Source organism: Danio rerio, chromosome 1, assembly GCF_052040795.2.
Source record: "Danio rerio strain M-AB ecotype USA chromosome 1, GRCz13ab, whole genome shotgun sequence".
NCBI classification, from domain to species: Eukaryota; Metazoa; Chordata; class Actinopteri; order Cypriniformes; family Danionidae; genus Danio; species Danio rerio.
The window spans coordinates 26225619-26247717 of record NC_141021.1 but is presented as its reverse complement, the minus strand read 5'-3'; the positions used below and the strand labels follow the sequence as shown (position 1 = coordinate 26247717).

The 22099-nt window shown below is 36.0% G+C and overlaps 1 protein-coding gene across 6 annotated transcripts in view; it reads left to right on the top strand.

Annotated features, from left to right (window-relative positions):
- Positions 1–22099, top strand: part of fbxw7 (F-box and WD repeat domain containing 7) — a 281944-nt gene that overhangs the window by 248041 nt on the left and 11804 nt on the right. For 3 of the 6 annotated variants that reach the window (XM_087237222.1, XM_087237224.1, XM_087237226.1), the window contains 5 exons: positions 280–414; positions 3351–3474; positions 3644–3780; positions 6283–6396; positions 20381–20562. In XM_087237222.1, coding sequence (XP_087093348.1) covers positions 280–414; positions 3351–3474; positions 3644–3780; positions 6283–6396; positions 20381–20562 — 692 coding nt within the window. Of the gene's footprint in view, positions 1–279; positions 415–3350; positions 3475–3643; positions 3784–6282; positions 6397–20380; positions 20563–22099 lie in introns of all 6 variants that reach the window. The other 3 variants (XM_087237221.1, XM_087237223.1, XM_087237225.1) reach the window with 1 other exon arrangement.

Here is a 22099-nt window from a genome sequence, read left to right as displayed (position 1 = left end):
ATGACTTTGGCTCAATCTCTGTGGTGCAGCACGTCCTCACTGTGAGCGAATTAAACTTTGAACACCGTGAGAGCAGGCAAACATTTTGATTGAACTGGATGAAATTGACCGCAGCTTAATATTGGGAAAACAAACTCTGGGAAGTTCCCTACTTGACTCGCAAGCACTGTCGTGGTTAAGTTCATATCTGAAATAGCCTACTCAGGAAATGGTTTGCTGCATTGCTCGTTAATTGAAAGATGTTGTTGGTGTAATATGATGTACTGTTGTGTGTTTCAGAGCTGGAGTGGCCCAGAGAAGCTGCTTGCACTGGATGAGTTAATCGACAGCTGTGAGCCCACACAGGTCAAACATATGATGCAGGTGATCGAACCGCAGTTTCAGAGAGACTTCATCTCACTGCTACCGAGAGAGGTAAATAGAGCCCTAAAATCACTCGCACTCAGAATTTTTTTTTTTTTACTGTTTGCTATAAATTCTTGTTTAAAAAATTAGCTAAAGCTGCACATTTATTTAAAATAAATATATAAAAATAAATATGTTCAATTTATAATTTTGTGTTGTGACGATGTGAAGGAATTATGTTGGTGTAATTGGATATGTAGTTTCCAGCATGCTTTGTGTGTGTGTTGTGCTTGCTTTGATTGTGGTAATAGAAAAAATGATTGACCCTAATATGAATCCTAAGTGTTTTAAGTTAATAGACTTGTTAGAGTCTAATCTTCGCTTAGTTTTAGGATTTAGATGAATATCAAGTAAGGTTTTCACGTAACTACCTTACAGGATGGTAGCACTAATGGTTTAGGAGTTGGCAGTTTTATTCAAAACATTAATGTTTGTTTACTGTGCTAATGCTAGTACTGGGATCAGTCTCAGTCAACAGTAAGCATTGTTAAAGCTGTTAAGTATGAACGACAGTAAATAACATAATTGTGCTTGTCCAAATAAAGTGATTGAGATTTAGTTGGCTCAACAACAGTTAACTGTGTTCCAGGTGAGAGTAATTTACATTAATGTTTGCCATAACTGTGCTAATGCTAGTTCTGAGATCAGTCTCAGTCAACAGTAAGCATCGTTAAAGCAGTTAAGTACAAACTGCAGTAAATAACACAATGTTGGTTGTCCAAACCAAATGATTAGGCTGTAATTGGCTCAACAAGAGTTAGCTGTGTTCCAGGTGAGAGTAATCCACAAGTTATTTCAAGTAATTTGATGTCATTGATTCAGAATTAATTGTTGCTCTTGGCTTTCATTTGCCTAAAATAAGTTGAAAAATCACAATTTGAAATGAGAGGAAATGTATCATAATTAATTTACACCAATTTTTTATTTTTTTTTGGTGCATGTTCATTCGTAATGCTTGAAGTTATTTGTCTTTCAAAGTTTTGATGCCACCAACCTAGCGAACTTTTGCTTTGAAATGGTGAATATTTCACCCTCGATAGATTCATTCAAAATGCATTATGTGCGATAGGGTAAAGTCAGTGGTCTGCTTCTGGAAGCGAACATTACATTCCTTGACTTTAAAGAGGAATAGGTATTTAAAAGTAATTTATATACTGTTTAATGCATACCTCATCTAAGAGTTGAGGCTTTCAATGAATTCTAAATGCTTTTGATGATGTTATCAGCTTTTATGGCTGTCCACCAAATTGGAATGGACAAGCTGTTTTGTGAACAGTTGCCCACTGTGTGTGTTTGCTGCTATATTTATGCTCATGTTTGAGTACCTGCATCTGCAATAGACTGCAGTGAATGATTTTTGTTAAACTAATTCAATAATACCAGACATATTAGATAACACAACATAAAAGTTAACCATAAATAATATTTTCTAAATTTTTTATTCCTTATATTTGCTTAAGCAATGCTTAATGAGGTTGTTGTTCTTAATGAGCTTGCCTCATTAAGCCATTAAGTACAGTCTGATACAGTCTAATTTTTTTATTTTTATAGTTTGTCTTAGTTATATTTTCTGATTTAACTCCCCTAGCCTAGCTAGTTTTTTTGGTTTATTGCTTGTCTCTCTTTAATGAAGACTTATTTTTAAATCTTTATGGTAAAATAAATGGGAAAAATACATCTAGAATCAAGGCTACTGGAAAAAAGCTGTAGCACTGTCAATTGTATACAAAACCCAACATGCTGACTGGTAGTTAGTTTGTATAAAATCCGAAAAATCAAATATGTCAAAAATGTGCTTATTCCCATTGACATTTTGGTATGTGGGTGATTTCATGTACAAATTTAATAAACACCTTATGAATACTTTTCCTAATGTGTAAAGGAGTTTGAATAGCTGAGTAGTAAACAAACCACAGCGATTCATGCATTGAAATCCCCAAAATCCTGATCTGTAAGCAGATCCTTTAATTTCCTTTATTTTTAACAGTCTTCCACTTCATTGCTCTAATATTTGACAGACTGCTTTTAAAGCAAAGCAAGTGCTGGAGTTCAAATGACAGGCATGTCCTCTCTTACACCTCTTCAGAAAGATCTTACAACTCTCTGAGCTTCTCTTCACGAATATAGAGATGAAACCACCCCTCCCCCAGCTTTTCCTGCTCTCATTCTTTCTTTAATAGCAGCCCTCTTCCTTTCATCCCCTCTTCTCTCCGTCGCTGTTTCAGCTTGCAGTTCTTGTCCTCCTTCACCTGTCATGTGTTGTTTATGTTCAGTGTCGGTGCAGTAGTATGCAGGGTGTGTCTGTCTGCCTGATCGAGGCAGATTGTGGAAAAAGCTCCTTCAGGCTAATACTGTACACATTGTGGAATCTCAGACTGCAACCTTTATGATAGATTGCATAAGATTTGGTGGAACTGTTTGGACATGCTCTGTCTTCACAGAGGTCTTTGCAAAGTGGAAGCACACTTGAAAATGTGAGAACAAGGGGGAACAATGTGTACTTCATCACTTGACTAATGTCATCAAGTCTTTTAATTGGATTAATAATGCTAGGAGCTTGCCATAGTTATTTATTGAATATTGGAGCAACATACTTTGTTTGAATATAAATGCTAGTGATATAGATTGGTTGGAAAACTCTATAGATTTTCTGTTATTTTATACTTAACAAGCTGTATTTAAAATACTTCATAAGCCTTTAGAAAAATGGAGACATGTCAACTTTTGATTGTAATCCCTGTGTCAAAACCATATCATTATATAAATTTGTGCCCTGATAGGTCATAAAATCACATACACATATAATGTATACACAAACATCCATACATGCATATTTTTGGGTGGAGAACATTGTATAAAATAAAGAGGTTCTTTATTTCTCCATCAGCCTCACCCTCTCCTGATGTTCCTGATGTCGGACTCTTTCTGTCTCTGTCTTGTTGTAGTTGGCTTTGCACGTGTTGTCATTTCTGGAGCCAAAGGATCTGCTTCAGGCAGCCCAGACGTGTCGTTACTGGCGTATTCTAGCAGAGGACAACCTGCTCTGGAAGGAAAAATGCAAAGAAGAAGGTAATATATATTTTCTTTACCTCCCCCATAAACTCTTTGACTTTTAAAATGTATCCCTTAACTGCATCCCAAGTATACTAAATAGTTCCCTGACTGATTTCTAGTCGGCCAAGTGGTATTGTGCATTGAATCATTAGTGTCACCAACATAAACCCCAACTCTATTGCAGGTATTGATGAGCCCTTGCACATAAAGAGAAGGAAGGTCATCAAGCCGGGGTTCACACACAGTCCTTGGAAGAGTGCCTACATCAGACAACACAGAATAGACACCAACTGGAGGAGAGGAGACCTCAAGTCACCTAAGGTAGTAGTCTTCATCACTTTCGGTTCACACTTATTCTACTTTATCCATCTTATGTAGACTTGATTTGTGGGTTAGCATCACATTTAATGAGATTCCTTGCAATTTGTCCAGTCTGAAGACCACTGGCACAGTGAGTGTAAATCTAAACATTGGAGAAGTGTCCCAGAAGTATATATTAATATATACATTAAAATTTAATATTGTTTAGTTTATTAATAGGACCATAGACCACAAAACCAGTCTTGAGTGTTTCTTTTTTTAACTGAGATGTATGTTTATTACATGGAAGCACAATAAATAAGCTTTATTATAGATATAATAGAACAATCACATTTTCTATAGAACTGATGTTAAGACTGGGCAATTTGGCAAAAACACAGTTTCTAATTATTTCCATATTGAACGATAACGACATATATTTTTTATATTAGTTGTTAATGCTTCCAGATTTAAAAGGAGTACCCCAACAATGTCTGAAGTCACAAAAAATAGAGTGTCCAGTAAATGGCATAGCATTTTTAGACAATACATTTTTGGCTGCTTAAAATTTGGTTCTTCTCTAATATCAACACGCTATTCGATTCATATTGTTGCACATTTCTGCAATGATATAATATCGTGAGTTGGGCCAGCTCTAACTGATGTTAGGATAGGACAATATTTGACGGAGATAAAGATAAAACTACTTAAAAATCTGGAATCTGAGGGTTAAAAAACAATTGCTTAGCAATGCACATCACTAATCAAAAAATAAATTGATATATCTACAGTAAGAAATTTACTAAATCTATAAATATACATGATGCTTAGTCTGATTTCTGACATAAAAGAAAGTTTGAACATTCTGTTCCATACAGTGTATTTTTATCTATTGCCAAAATATACATGTGCACCATAAGACTTAGTACTTTTAACTATTGTTCAATAGTTTTGTGATTAGTAAGATTCTTTAAGGAAATTTTACTTTTGTTCAGTAAAAGGGCATACATTTTGGTCAAAAGTAACAGTAAAGACATTTATTTTTAATGAATGGTGTTAATGCTAGAAAAGCAAAACAAAATAAATGTAGCTTCACAACTGTTTTTTAACACTGCTAAGAAAAAATGAGCACTCAGCATATTATATTGATTTCTGATCATGTGACACTAAACTGCATTATTAGGCTGCTGGAAATCCTACATTACATAAATGACATTTTGAAAATGTATTAAAATAGATTTTAAATAGTAACATTCCGGAATAGTACTGTTTTTACTGGATTTTTTTTAATTAAATAAATTCAATACTATTGAGAATGAGACTTATTTAGCCACAGCCATATCATCCTGCAGCCCAAGACTGGATGTTTACTGAAGCTAAGCTGGGCTAAGCCTGGTCAGTGCCTGGATGGGTGTTAGTGAGGCCAGCAGGGGGAGCTCAAACTGTGGTCTGTGTAAGTCCTAATGCCCCAGTATAGTGAAGGGGACTCTATACCGTCAATGAGCACTTTCGGATGAGGCCCTGACTCTCTGTGTTCAATAAAAATCCCATGGCACTTCTTGTAAAGAGTAAGGTTGTAACCCTGGTCTCCTGGCCAAATTCCTGACTCTTACTCATCATGGCCTCCTAAGCATCTCCATCCACCAAATTGGCTCTATCACTGTCCCCAGTAGCTGGTGTGTGGTGAGCGCCCTTGTCCTATAGCTGCTGTCGCATCATCCAAGTGGATGCTGCAAACTGGTGGTGGTGTAGAAAGACCCTCACTCGTGATAGTGAAGCAGTTTTGGTGTATGGCCATACACAATAAATGCACTATATAAATAAACATTACATTATATAACATTACATTCTTTAAAAAATTATCCCAGAGTTCTGAACAGAGATACATAGTACCTGCTTTCATTTCTTTGCTTCACTGTAACTGAAGGCAATCTATTTAATCACTTTAATCACTTGGATGTCTAATTTTGAATTCCTTTAGAGAGAAACCCATCAGCCTGTCACCTGGGGCTCAGACCTGGAACAGATATTAGTGCTAATGTTTAAGAAAACGCCTGCACCAGCCTGTAAAGAGCTACTTAGAAATCATCTTAAAGGTGCAGTGCATGCCAGAAATATGAATTTGATCTTATTAGATGCTCCAGACCAGCAGAAGCAGTTGCTTACTTAAGTATTTCCCAACACTGTTCCTGAAGAGAAACCAGCTGTTTACTTTTTCCTCCCATGTCTTCCTGTGCTGACTCATTCATTTCAGGTGTTGGAGTCTCTACTGAAAAACTGACAAGTTAATCAGATGTGTTTCATTAGCAGGAGTTTGAAATTGTTTAATATTGCTGTGACTTTAGCAGCAAGGTTGCAAAGCACTTGTTTGTTACTATGGTGATCAAGTGAACCTGTCACAGTTTCAATTGCCACATCAGCAGTTTGACGTCATTCTCTCACACCACTGAAATACTGGCATTTCTGCTCAGATTGTAATTAATCATCTTTTTTTTTCCCTCCTGTGCCATCTTCTATTTCCAGGTGTTGAAAGGCCATGACGACCATGTCATCACCTGCCTCCAGTTCTGTGGAAACCGCATAGTGAGCGGCTCAGACGACAACACGCTCAAAGTGTGGTCTGCTGTTACTGGGAAGGTGCGTTTTCTTTCATTATTTTGAAATAGAGTTCAATTATTGCAAGTCTGCAAAACATGATTAAATGAACATTTACATTTTTTAAAATTACACAAATACAATTAAGAATATTTGCTTTAAGGATACTAATTAAAGAAGGTGTTTTATATTATAACGAGACAACACACAATGCATAGAAATGCACCAATGTGTGTTTTGTCATTTTAATAACATAAGTGTTTATGTGCGATCACACCGAATGTGGCGAGAGCGTGGAATTGACCGGAAGTCATTCATTTTCAATGTGAGCCAGCGACAATAAGCGTTGAGAAGGGGCACGGCGCATCTTCACTAGTGTGGGGGTCAATGAGAGTTAAAATCAAGTCAACTTTGTTAATGAGCTCTGACGGGTAAAGTCTAGATTGGATATGTGGCTGGCCAGATGTGCGATATGCACATCAATGCATCAGCATTTTTTGATAACAATAACAATAATTAATATTTTTACAGTACTGTGACGGTTGGGTTTAGGGTTGAGGTGGGGGTAGGCATCAAAAAAATAACATTTATTGGGTAATATAATTGATGGCATAAATAATACTCTGTACAACCAGGGTGCAAATTACAGGGTGGGTTTGGGGTTCGATTGACCCTCCTAATTAAGCCTTGAAGGACATCAAAACAATATGTGTGTGGTACACTAAATCTACTAAAAAGAACACTCTAATCTGTATTTTAAATTATAATGTAAAAGTAAAGTAAATAAAATAAAGAATAGATGATAATTTGACCACCCCTATAACAGTTCATGGCATTGTGAATGCATAAGCGTGCCAATCAGTCCACATGAGAAAAAAAAAAGTACTGATGACACCATAAGATTTCACAAGATGTGGAGAAAACCACGTTTTCTCATAAAATAGATACATATTGGCTAAAAGTAATGTCAAATTAGATGCATTGTTTGCATAGTTTGTCCTAAAGTAAGCCAAAATAGCTAATCAGGTCAGAAAACACTAAATAGCCTATCCCACAAAACACTGAAAACTTAAACGCGTTTCCTGAATAAATTAATGTTATTTAAATGAACATATATGTATTAGTTATTGTTGTTTTCTTAAAGGGGCATAAATAAAAAAAAGTTACAGGTGAGTTACTGATGTGCATTAACGTTATTTATTTTTTTAAAAGGCGGGAATCCCGTGCTAACTATAAAGACAGTACAAAACAGTATTGCTGCTTCAGAATATTTTAGACACATTGACATATTGGATAAGCAGAGCAAAGCCACACTACACAAATGGCTCCTTTAAATACAAGATTAATGTAGTGAATTTTGACGCACTCGGAATATTATGAATGTAGTCTGTGTTATCGTCAAGGCGTCCAGAGCAAACTTTGACGCTCTCGCCACTATCAGTGTGAATGCACTGTTAGAATGACATGTATATACATTTAGGAAAAGTCAGTGTATTTTAGTTATTTGGGTTTAATTTTGAAGTTACTCAATTGCTAAATTTAAAAATGGCCAAACAGATTGTCTCTGTAGATCGAGTGTAAAAGTCATTACTGGAATGTTCTGAATGTAAAATTCTATTTGTTCATCCCTCCAAACACATTATCAGTTTAAATGAAGGGTTTTCAATTCCATATTGGAATTAAAGATAATTTTCTTTTTCCAGTCATCACATATGTATTTAATAATCATCTATCATCCAACCGTTGGCTTTCCTCGCATTTTCAAATGAATTCAGATTGAGCTGGCCCCTTCATGCATGTGCTTAATGTGCATCTGTCTTCTCATTCTCTCCATCTTCTCACTCCCTCACTCATGGGAGGTGTGTGTTTTCACTCAACATCCTTGTACAACAGCACTGGCTGCCATCTCAATTCATCCAGAAAACCTTCACATGACCGTCTTCATCACTTATTCACGTGAGAATGTGAGAACAGTCATGTTCTATTGAACGCTAAGATGATCACGAGCTGCATGTCTTTCTGGATGACTCTTTCTTTTTATTCATTTCTCTCATCCATGCCATTTCCATCCTCCTGCACTTTAAGGATTGATTGCACTAGCTGATGCAGTGACATGGTCCTTGCTGCAAGTTTATGGCTGTTGTAAAATAGCGCGTGTGTGTGTGGTTCACTTATCATGCAGCACTGCCCTTTCCATCCTGACCTCCATTTTCATCCAGAGTCTAATGAAAATCTCTCTCTTCACTGTTCGCAGCATAACAGACACTATCATTTTCATGCTCATTTGTTAGATTTTTCCTTTTTCCCATCTTTCATGTGACTTTTCAGTATTTAGTTTTTTTTCCTCCCCCATGGAAGTGATCGCAAATCATTCCCAAGGTTATCAGTCATTGGGCTTCTGTAATCAAATCTAGTGTGCATTGATTGGCCCTCGTCTTATCACAGTGGAAACGTGATTGGTGCAGCAGCAACATGCTGTCTGATGAGAGACATCATCGTAGCAGATGGCAGATGCGCCATGATTAGGGTCATCGCCACATATATGGCAGGCTGCCTTTTTGGTTCCCATCATGCAGTGCTGTTTGCGGAGCTGTCGGAAAGAAGCACCAGCTTGAAAATGCTTGTAAAGCTTGGATCAGCTTCTGTTATCCAGAAAAAAATATCTAAATTTGCGAGAGAAATAAAATAGTATTAGAGATTAAGCAAACTAGATGTAATATACAATGCATTAAATAGACCATTTCAATGTGGTGATGTAATTGGCCCATGAATATTCCCTGCTTGTTATTAAACTATTTCGTAACTTTATTTATTAATATGCGTTTCTTTTTGGATTTTCAGAAGCTATAGAACTTGATGTAAAACAAGAAATACGTTGGGACCATTAATTTTGTTTACATCTCTCAAAATTGTCTAAGAACAACAATGCAATTAAAGAATGCACTTATCACTTCACAGCCCCAGCCTTCTTCAAAAATGCAGTTTTCACTTTGTGTCTTTCAAAATATCTCATCAATTAAACATTTTAATTTTGTATTTAAATTCATTAAATGTAATTTTATTTATTTTCATGGATTCTGTGGGTCTTCCAAGAAGAGATTAAATGAGTGCAAAACTACCTCTGTAAGTTTGTGTACGTCTGGTTGGTGAAAGATGAGTTTAAACAATGGCTGAAGCCTGTCGCTAAAAACAATCACATCATTTATTCTTTTAAGCTTTGTTTCTTCCGGGCTTATCTGAGTTCTGTTGCATTGTTGTGCCCATTAGTTTATTTAACTACAACTGTTTTTTTTTTATTAGTTTTTATTTAGGTTATACAGTGTGTCATTAAATGCAGAGAGGCTCTATTTAAAAACAAACAAACAAAAAAAAAGATAAATACCCTGGAAGTTCTGAAAGAGATCAAGCCTTTCAAAAGTAATTCAAAAGCAACATAAAGCATTACTTACCATAAAAACTAAGTAAAGTAACTACTTACTTTTTTGGGGGGTAGCTCAATATATTTATGCATTGCTTTCAAAAGTAACTTTCTCCAACAATCTTTTAGTTCACTTAAGTTGATTCCTCTGATCCCATTGTCAAATATTTTTGGTTTAATTATAAATGTACTTTATTTTGATCTGTTTAGATCAAAGAAAACAAGACTTTTTGGATCTCAAGTAAATGTGAAAAAATCAAAACTGGAAAAACAAAGCAAAAAAGAACAGTTTTACGGTGTGATCGGAAGGTTCTGTGAAAGTTGTTTCTAAATTAAAAAATATAGTTATTCAAGCCTTAAACCAATTAACTGAATGTTACAACTTTAAGGTTTAGCTCTAGGGGTAAAGAGGTAACATTAGATGTGACTCAAAAATTTGATGTGTTGCAAAATAGCAAAACGACAAACAAATAATGCAAAAATAAGTGAATTTATCTGCAAAAGTGAAAGTCAAACAGCAGAAATATTTTGTACAAGGAATCTCAAAAAAGAAAATAAATCAATTATAGTATGTTATGAATGGGTTAAACAGAATTTCAAGTGGCGCCAAATAAAAGCAATATTACAAAAACTTCAAAACCATCTGAAAATTACCCTTTAAACTACCTACTAATAGTAAATAAACATAAAAAAACATCTTCAGTGTTTACATGCATCTAATACTACTCTTCTAACCAAAGATGCGTTGAAAACTTACAACGTGTGGTGCTCACTTCTAAACTAGTGTGTTTAGACAGTGGAGTTTTCTGTGTGTTGCGAAGTATGTCACGTGACATCTAAAATCTTTAATTGCCAGAGGAATTCGGACACCAAAGATCAGGGATTGTGAAATACGCTCATACAAGACGATAACAATACACCGAAACTGAAACAAGAACAAAATCTTTAAAGTCACATCAACATAATAACTTACAACACAAGCCAAAACACACACACAAAGGCAAGCAAGAGAGAACACGCTTCCCCGCTCGGGTCCCTTTAAACTTTGTACTTGCTTACTGATTGGCTGCGAAGCGGATGACAAAATGTAAATAAGATTAAACTTAACTGTTTATAATAGCTCATCTCCTAGTGTGCTTCATATAAATGTACACTTATAAGATGTTGACATTCCCTTTAAATTCCCTTTTATGCACTTGGTCTTTAAAGCACTTAGTATGGTATATTTTCATAGAATATAACAGTGAATAGGGTCTCAAGACTGATGCAATGCTTTAGCGAGTCCCGCGACACTGGCTGTGGCTAATTATACAGGAAATGCCGTGTCCTTTGAAGCGCTTGTCAGAGGAAGTGGCACAGTGAAGCAGGAGACAATGGGATTTAGTGTGACTTCTTCCCTTCTGCTACACTTTCTGCTACTCTCTATTCCCTTCTGCGGTTCGCTCAACTGTAAACCATTAACTGTCTTTTGGAGTTCATTAATAACATCAAATATGCACCTATTTTCCGTTCCAAAACATTAGCATTTTGTGCACCAGACAGTCACTTTTTATCAGCGGTCTGCAGTCCTGTTGTCATGGCCACAGCCGCAAATGTTCACTCGGCTGCATTGCCTCCATCAATCTATGGATGTTCCCCAGCCTCCCTTGTGTTTCATTGCCTTCTTCCTTTCTTTTTGGTTCTCTTACAGTCTCTCTTGACCTTGGGTCTGTTTACTTTTTCCTCTCGCTACACTTCAGTTCACCATTTAAGTGCTGTAAAGCCCAGGAGCTCATGGAAGCAGCTCACAGCCAGATACTCGCCCTCTGAGACTAAAGCCTTCTCTGGTTTGGATCGATAGCAGATCTAGACAAATAGGCTCCTGTGGGTCATGGGTCGTGAATTTGTACATCTTCGACCCCCATATACACACTCACCATCTCAAATCAACACTAGTTGTTGTTGTTCTTTTCAGTTTGACCTCCATTTTGTTTAAAGAATGAATGTGTGCGCTTTCTCTTTGTATGGTGGTTGAGTGTCTCATTGTCTAAGTTTCTCTACGTTCTTTGTTTGCTTTACTCTGATATTGTCTGAGGATAAAGCAGGCCAAAGAATGTCATAGTGAGAAAATATTTGGAATTCCTTTGCACACAAGTGCTCTGTTCTCATTAAACTCCCTTCAGTGTTTTTTTTGCTCATTATAGTGGAGTCCATTTTGAGTTTATAGATTAAAACTGAAAAATTCTGTCCGAAGGGGCCATTCTGCTGCAGTCCATCTGTTGGAAGCAGCAGGTTTCTTTCTGTGTCGGTAAGAAGGTGCCCTTCACTGCTGATCTGAGACCAGATTAGCAGCTTTTCTCATAACAGATAATGTTTATTGGGAGTTGGCACCATCCCTGCTATGGGATGGCTTCTTCCTTTTGCAGAAGTGATTAATCAACACCAAGCTGTTTATAGAGAAAAGCTGGTTACAAATTATTGGCTAAAATCGTAATTTATCAAGGGTTTGAGAACTAGACCCAATTTATTTTTACAATTAAAAATGTTTTTAAGGGTAAGGGTACAGAATAGTTTCACATAAATTTACCACACTTGTTTCAATGATTTAGTTTGTTCAAAAAACATGTTTAGTATTTTTTTATTTAGTTTTAGTTTTACATATAATAATAATAATAATAATAATAATTCCTTACATTCGTATGGTGCTTTTCTGAACACTCAAAGCACTTTACACATTTGTAATGGATGAGATGAGAAATATCTCCTTATCCACCACAAGTGTGCCTCATCCACCTGGATGACGCGATGGCAGGCATATTGCTCCAGACTGCATGCACCAGCTGATTGGTGAAGAGGAGACAGAAGGATGAAGTCAATTATGATATTGGGATGGTTAGTAGGCCATAATGGGCAGAGGGCAGTGAGCAGATTTGGCCAGGGTTAAACCCCTACTCTTTTTCGATGGACATCCTGGGATTTTATGACCACAAAGTCAAGACCTCGGTATAACATCTCATCTGAAAGACGTCGCTCACTGAGCAGTTTAATGTCCCCATCAATACACGGGCGATACACAGGGTTGAGTGCCCCCTGCTAGTCTCACTAACACCACTTCCGGCAGCAACCTAGTTTATATGTGACCCTGGACAACAAATCTATGTGGTTTTATGTGGTATATTTTTATACATTAAAATGTTTTTTTAATACATTGAATGATTCAACTTATCACTTTCTTTTTTGCCAAATTATCCCATTAAGATATTTTGTAAATTTCCTACTGTATATGCATCAAAACTCAGTTTTTTAATCAGCAAACTTAATTTAGAACATAAATGCAATTTTCTAAGTATTTATTTTAACCCTCAGGTTCCAACTTTTTCAGATAGATGTACAACTTCTAAATACTGTCCCATCTGAACAAAATAAACATCAATGGAAAGATTATTGATTCAGCTTTCGTGTGTATTGTTACGATATTTAAAAAAACAAACAAAAAAAACAAAACAAAGGATTAATCTATCAAGGTAACGCAACATAAAGAGTTCACATGAATTAAGTTGTCCAAACCAATGAATTTATTACAACAAAACAATCAAGCAAATCATGTGTCACAACTAAGCAAGATTGAATAAAAAATCAAAACTCACGTTCTCCAACAAATATACAACACTAACCTAAGACTAACAACTCAACAATTAACAAAGCATAATAAAATAAGACTTAATGAAAAAAGACAAGAAATTAAAGGAAAAATAAGTAAAGCTTCATGGCTGGCAGTGAAGTTTCCTCTCTCCGCTTAATGTCGGTCTATATTTATAGCCAATTTGCAAATAGCGTAACTCGACGCAGGTTCCAAAGGCGGACCAGACTCTAGGAAACACACACACAAGCACAAGCAGGCAACAGCCGTAACATATATTAATTTTAAAAAAAAAGCACTTGTGACTGTTTATTTTTGTTCAGGGTCACATATGCTGATTCATAGATAGATCTATTTTTATTACAACCATATGTAATACCCTAATTTGTTTTTTGAAAACCTGCTTCTGAGAACGTTGAGAACGTGGTGGCTTGCTTTATCTTTGTAGCCTGTGAAAAAAACACTGACGTTACCATGTTAGAAATAAATTCACAAGTGTGTAATGTTGTTTTATTGTCTGCCCCTAGTATCATTTGCCTGCTATGAAAATAAGTAAATCTCTAAGCGATGTCTGACACTGGAGTGTTAGATAAAGATCTGATTGGCATGCCGTGGATTACCGACCATCTTTACTCACACTAGCATGATAATGCTATTACTGGCCCTCTTCCATAGAAATTGAATGGGCCTCATGCTGTGTGTAATAGGAAAGTGATTTTGGGGGAAGATTAGGCCGTAACGCATCATCCTGCTCATTTGAATGTGTGCCATGCTTGAGGATCTGCACGGCATGATAAGAGTCTGATGAGAGATGAAATGTGACAGAAACATAAGCAAGAAGTGGAGTTGTTTTGGATTAGGGTCAAGATAAGAATAGAGGCTTTGGACTTTGGTTTTAATGTTGTCTCCGTGGTAAGGCCTTCAAAAGCTGCATTGTTGAGATTACCTGGCATCTCAGAGATTGCACCTCTTCATGGATTAATATGTAGGACTCTCTCTTTCTCCCTCCATCTCACTGAGCTGTCGGACCCGTCGAAACTCTCCCTGAGCCAAGAAGGATTCCTCCTAAAACTTCAGAGACGATCACCAGCTCTCTGAAGCAATGGAGGTTTCCTCTGTGCCAGCTGTACGGACATGTCTGACGTCTAGCAGCTTTAAAATGCCTTTGGAATATTCCTTATATAGTGACAGTGACACTTGGGCAACATCTCTCTCTCTCTCTCTCTCATTCTGTCACTTCACAACCAGCCCAGGGCTAAAATGTACTAAATCTGGCTTCTCTGAGAAGTATGGACAGGATATACCCACAGCTTTTTTTCTCTCCCTGTGCAAGGATGAGTAATGTGGAAACTTTCGGTGACCACAAAAGATTGGGGTTACCTTGAAAACCAGACTTTAAGATACTAAAAGGCTTTCACAATGTCCTTAAAGCAGCATAATCATTTTATGTACACTGTAAAACCCAAAAAGTTGAGGTAACTCAATCCATTTGAGGAAACCGATTGCAACAAACCATTTAAGTTCAAAAACTAATCCTAATGAGTACTGTGAACTTAATCAATTTGCGTAAACGAAGAAATTTGAGCACTGTAAAACCCAATAAAAAGAAATCAAACTAATTAAGTTCTGTAAAACACAATACATTAAGGCAACTCGAACTGAGGAAACAAATTTCTGCAAACCATTTGAGTTGAAGTAATTTATATGAGTACTGTGAACTTACTTCATTTAAGTTGAAGTAATGAGATATTTAATTAACTCATTACTTTCAGCACTGAGTTTAAAACTCTTTTCAAGTGTGTAGAATTAACTTTCAGTAAATTTAGATAACTACACTATTAATTGATAACTAGTTGACTGTTGGGTTATATGGTGTTTATACTTTTATACCTTAAACCAGTGTTTATTTTAAAAAAAGTAAAAGTAAAAACACTTTGGAAATGTTTACGTTAAGTCAATTGGTTTGTGAATCTGGGAACACTGTAAACACGGTAAAGGAAAATAAATATGTAACTAATTATTTTAAAACAAAGAAACGTACTCAAAAATTACCCCATTAAATATTCATGTGCTTTTTGTACCATTTAGCTTCAGCACCTAAAGGCACAAGTATGTCCTAACCACAAATATGTTAACTGCAGTAAAGCAACAACAAAATAGTGTTTGTACTATATTTAAGAAAATAAAGACAACACAATTATTTGCCAAATTTTCCAGATTAATCAAATATAAAACAACACTGTATAAAATGCAAAATGATTAAAAAAAATCTTGTCCCAACACAAATCAATTAAGTTAACTATTAACGATTAAGTGGATTAAACAAAACAACTAAGTTGTTGCAAAAAAAAATCTCAAGTATAGTATTGTTTCAATTCATTTAAATACAGACTTTTATGCAATCTTTCAGCTAACCTGTGAATATACAAATATGATTATTGACCCAATGTTTACAATGTGAAATATCCAAATTTACCTACACTGTAAAACCCAACAGTCAACTTTATCAAATGAAAATTTACTGAAAGTTAATTCTACTCATTTGAACAGAGTTTTGAACTCTGTGTTGAAGGAAATGAGTTAAATACCTCATTATTTCAACCTAATTGGAGCAAGTTCACAGTACTCATAGTTGACTTATTGGGTTTTGCAGTACTTAGTTGGTTTGAGTTCTCCATTTAATGGGTTTTACTGAGCTTAAATTGCTTCGTTTGCTAATGGATTAAGCTCACAGTTCTCATTAGAATTAGTTTTTTAATTGAAATGGTTTGTTGCAATCAGTTTTCTCGTGGTTTGAGTTGCCTTAACTTATTGGGTTTTACAGTATAGGATTAATAGGTAACCCAGGGTAAAATATGAATTTGTGTAGATTTAATTTAAAATCTGTAAGGCTTTGAGAGCATTTTGCGATTGCTTTCAAAAGCAGTTTTCTCCCTCTGGAGGTCACCTTTGGAAGAGATGTTTACACTCGCGCAGGAGGGCCTGGGTGTGATGGGACGTCCTGCATAGAGATGTCAGGAGGTTACAGGGAGTGTATGAGCATATGCATCTGTCTCTTACTGTGAAAACAGCCCTCCGGCCTCCATCGTCCTGTTTACTTCTTGCTTTCATCACATCTTTCACTCATCCTGAAGCCGTTGGCTGCATTTCACGCTCGCTCTCTCCCCTCGTTTATTCCGCTTTTAATTTCCTGCTTCTCTCCGGCTCGCCCTCCCTTTCTCCAGCCATGACTCAGACTGCACCTTTGGCTGACCACCAACTTCTTAACATGCAGACTGCAGCACTCCTGCCCCGAGCCTCCACCCACTCCTGCATCACACAAAACAAACACACCCTGTCGCGCATTACCTTCATATGCTGAGCTGGCAAGTCATGTATTATGGAAGAGTTGTCTAAATCTGTTCTCAAATCAATGCTAACACCCTCTCTAAAGATTTTTGAATGGTTTTATTAGAGCTGTTGTAAGATTTTTGGCACTTTACCATTCAATTGCAGTGAATTTATGTTGGTGTCATTGTAGTATTATTTAAAATATTTAATTAGTATTATTTACTTTACTTGTATTAGTATTTATGATCTTGAATAAACTCTTCAGTAGACTGTCTGCTTAATCTGTTGATACTGCTCTTTTAACAGACATTTAACTGGCCATAAGAAATGTTGCAAGTACAATGCAACTTACACTAACCCTTTATTAACCCTAAAAGTCTACTTATAATCTAATGAGGATTAGTTGGTATGTAGATGCAATGTCATTTCAATACAACAAATGGACCATCAAAATAAAGTGTGACCTTTTGATTTGATTTTGTAATCATTTCAAAATAGTTGACAGTAGGTAGCAACATGAACTTGCATTTATTAATCTTACTCATATTTGTTTTTAGGTTTAATAATAGATTTGATTTGAATACAGTTGGATCTGGTAATATTATTTAATGCACATTAACAATTCGGGTTACTATTAATTTATGAGTGAAAAATATTTGCAAACAAACAGATACATATAGATAAGTAAGTAAAATTGTTTATTCTAAATTAGAACACTTTAATCTAATTAGAGGCTTTTGATCTAAGCCCTGGCCGGAGTCGCACAGGCTGTAGCCCTAACTTTGTCTAACAGCTTATCAAAATTTTTGGCCCGAGTCCGACCCAAAGCCTGTCTTTTTTCCGTCAAACAGCTTATACTGTTAAAGCCAATAAATTACACCAGATTTGTATTTAATAGAATGTTATTGTTTTTTTTGTTTTGTTTTTTTAATGTAAGTTTTAGTTTATTTTTTTAAGTAACATTGATATCCAAGCTGTATGTGGTCCACAGTGAGTTTCACAAGTTTTTCACTGAGCATAACCAGTTGGCTCATCATTTAAACTTGTCACTATTTGAAAAGTTGCACACATTAGATCACATTAAGCTGTTTTTTTTTTATTTTACATTTTTTTCTAAAGCAGATTTTGTGTGCTAGCTATGACTTGATAATTAGCCCGAAGCCCAGCCTTTAGGGCATAAAAAAGTCGAGCCCCAAAGGGCTCGTGCTCAAATGCAGCGCTCTATTCTAAATTACCTTTTGGTAATTGATTTTAGTCTTTGGTTTTAGTCAAAAAATTCATGAAAATGTATTAATTCCTAAATTAAATCATAGGAAGTCACAAAACTTTTATCAGAATATGTTAGTGTGTGCTTTTATCATATATTTTATTCTAAATTTTTAACAATAAACATTTGCTATTGTTCAGCCATTAACATTAAAATAATTGTTCACCCAAAACTGAAAATTGTAATTCACTCACCCTTTATTTATTCCAAACCTGTCTCATTATCGTTCTTCTGTTGAACACAAAAGAATAGGTTTGAAGACAGACAGAAACCTGTAACTTTTGACTTCCGTAGTGTTTGATTACCCTTCTATGAAAGTCTGTGGTTACAGCTTTTTAGCATTTTTTTTTCAAAATATTTTCTTTGTTGTTTAACAGAATAAACTAATAATTGTTGAAACCACTTGAGTGAGCAAATAGTGACTCAATTATCATTTTGGGGAGAACCATCTCTTTGTAGTTTGCTATAATGATTTAACTTCTGATGACCTTTAAAATAATAAAGTCTTTCCCAGAAAGCTCCCTGCTAATTTGGTTTAGTGATGTAATATGGTGGTGACAAGCATTGCTAGGTTTTGTACTCAAAGGGTCTGTTTACCTTTCTATTTACTAAAATAGCCATCAGCCATTTATTGCTCTTGAGAACCAAACCATGGTTATGGAACACTACCATTTACTTTGTTTACCCTGTATATCCTCCTTTGACTCCTTTACAGAGCCTGGGCTCAACAGCTTAACTGTGTTTAACGGACAGATGTTCTTCAAACTGCAGTTCCCACAAACCATTGTAGTCTGTGGTTTGTTAATGAAAAGCTTTAATAATAGTGCTCTTCCAGATGGGAGAAGACTTTTTTGGTATGAAAATAGGAGGGTTAGCAATGAAAACAGCTGCTCCAAACAGTCTGCTCGCCATCTAAGACATGAATGTCTGAGCCAATCCTGGCCATTCAAAGATATGATGGGTTTCAAACGCAAGAACCAAGTGAGTTGAAATGTGACCCGCTTCAGTCCATTGAAAGCCATGTGAATTTTTTGGAAAGAGACTAAACAGAAACAAGCTTGTGCACTTTAGCACTCTGGCCGCAATTGACACGGTCTCTTCTTCAGCGAGATTAGATGAAGACTGTAAAATGAGTGGAATTTGGAAGGGGTTACTCAAATGGATTTAAACCTCCGACTATCCTTGGCTTCAAACGTTTCCCACCAGCCACTCAAACGGAATGCTAATCTTCATACCTCGTGGGTGCCACGGACTTGCTCTTTTATGCTTTCTCAACGGGCAGATAAACAGACACCTAAGCCATTTGGTTTCAAAGGTCCTCTCCCAGACACAGACTGAGCAGGCTGTAATCGCCTGAGAACATGGCCCGAAAGCTTTCCGTTCCTGGCCAGCATTATTTAAACCACCTCAACATTCCATGGGAAAGATCCATCGCCTTAGTAGCACATACTCATTATGGAACACAACACTTCATACATAATGCAGCAAGAAGAGCATTAATATTCATGATTTAAGCCCCCTCCCTTTTCTCGCAGGCATTTTATGGGCACTACAAATGAGTTGGGTAGCTTTTTAACACTAGATGATAAGAAACTGGCACGCTTCAACACATCATGGCTTCCCCATGAAAAGCCATTCTGCTTTTAACCTTTTCGTTTGATCTTGTCATTTGTCTTTTTATTGTTAGCGCAGGGATGGTTTGAAGGATTGCTGATTGGTTTGATTTCCTCAGTAGTTGCTCTTTTGTTCCATCAGATGCCACATATGGCGATAGAACAAAGCCACGCTCAAGTCCTCAATATCTTGGAGGATGGTCACCACTTCTAAAGATTAATGGCGTGTTACAGTTGATCATGAACAAGATGGAGACAGAAATAGGAGCAGCTGCATTATGAATTAAAGGCCTTGAGACCTCTTTCACATCTCCGGGGTTTATCGTCCTTGCTTTTATCGGTCATGGTTCAGAGGTTACGCCCAGAGGTGTCACTTTCCACTCGCCTCATAACCCAACCGAATGACCAATCGCACATTTTGATCCTTTGTTTGCCTCTGAAATTAAATTTAATTTGATTCAATTATATATAAAGGAAATGGCCCTTAGCCTTATGGATTGTTCGAAGGGATTTCTCTCACCACGCTAATCAATATCTAATGTCATATAAAATACAGTGTGTTTCATTTTCCATTACTGCTCCTTCCTGCCTAGAATTGCAGTTGTTTGATGAATGTGGATAAGCAGGAATGATGTCTGCGGTTAAGGTCAAATGTGATGGATCGGCGTTCTTATAATTAGAGGAGACATAATTTAAGTGATTTATTTTCAGCATTTTTGCTGTACTTTCATTACTCTGATTCAGTTGATTTACCTTTGCGTTCATCCCTTTTTCTGCAGTGTTTGCGCACGTTAGTGGGCCACACCGGTGGGGTTTGGTCCTCTCAGATGCGAGACAACATCATTATCAGTGGATCCACGGACCGAACGCTCAAGGTCTGGAATGCAGAGACGGGAGAATGTATCCACACGCTGTACGGTCATACCTCAACAGTACGCTGTATGCACTTGCATGAGAAAAGGTAACGTATGTTGCACTTTACATCTAAATGTGTCTAAATAATTATGCATTTATTTGTTATTTTTACAAATATAGACACACTCATCTGCATGCACTGCTAATCAGAAATTTGAATAATTAAAGCTAATGTGAAGTGCTTCAAAATATGCTTTTTTTTATTTAATGTTTGACATAATCTCAACCGAAACACATTGACACAATGGAAAGCTCATCACCTTTTTAAAAACAGCCAATAGTGTCTCTGCCAGTGAGAATGGTTGAGCTCAAGTGCATCAAATTAAAAGCAAGCGATAAGCATTTTGGAAGGGGGCGGGGCATGTCAAATACTAGAGAGCATTTGATTGGTTATGATTTGGTGAAAAACTGAATAGGAGGTGACGTGAATAAAACTGTTCATCCATTTAGGTGGGAGTAACAAACTACAAGCTTTTACTTGTTGATATTTATATTTCATATTTTTAAATGCAAATTTTGTCAGTGTTCTTGGGAACACAAGCTTATACAGGGTGTCCGCGGGGTCTTAAGTCTTGCATTTAAAAAAAAACAACTAAATTTTAGACCTTAAAGTCTTGAATTGACTGAAATATTTTATTGTATGTATTAAATATTAAAAATGTCTTAATTTTCATATGTGCAAGTAAGCTAGCCAATCTGGCCAACATGCAATCACCTATAATTAATCTCAAAAAGTTTTTTATTGCAAAGAAAAACAATTCACAGCAACTGTTAAACATTTTTACAGCAAATTCTTCAAATTAAACTCCCTAATAAAGAAAACTAAAGCAACACATCCTTTTACATGATCTTCCATTAATACAAAAAAACTATTTACAGAAGTAACCAACCCGTTAGAAAAAACACTTTGTGTTTAGCCTAAGTCAAACATTTCTAAAATTTCACTCATTATGATCTTAAAAGTGTCTTAAATTCTTAAATTCGATTTGAAGAAACCTGCAAAAACCCTGTTATAGATATACTAAAAACGAATAATACTCATACTAACATTTAAAAAAACTATATTTTAATTTCATAGGACCGTAAAATTTTATTTTATAGTGCTTCTGAAAAAACGTCTTATGTTTGTCTGCACAATAGCCCATTGGTTTGTGCACCGATTATGTAGCACAACTACTCCAGGTGATTAGTGTTTGAATCCTAACTCGCGGTCCTTTCCTGATCCTCTCCCCCTCTCTTTCCCATTTTACATCCTGTCATTGTCCTGTCACTAAAGGCTAAAATGTCAAAAATAAGTCTTTAAAATAAAAAAAGTGTCTTATGTTCCAATTTAAAATCCAATGAAAGCAGCATTTTATTGCAATTTTAATATATTTTAAAATACAATTTGTCTTTGTGGTAATTCTTTTAATTTTTAATCATAATGCATTGCATTAAGTTTAAAAGTGAAATACTTGTGTAGAGTACAAGTTTTAGAACATTGGTCTCAAACTCAATTCCTGGAGGGCCACAGCTCTGCATAGTTTTTCTCCAATCTTAATCAAATACAGCTGATCTAGTAGACTCTAATAGTCTTGAACACC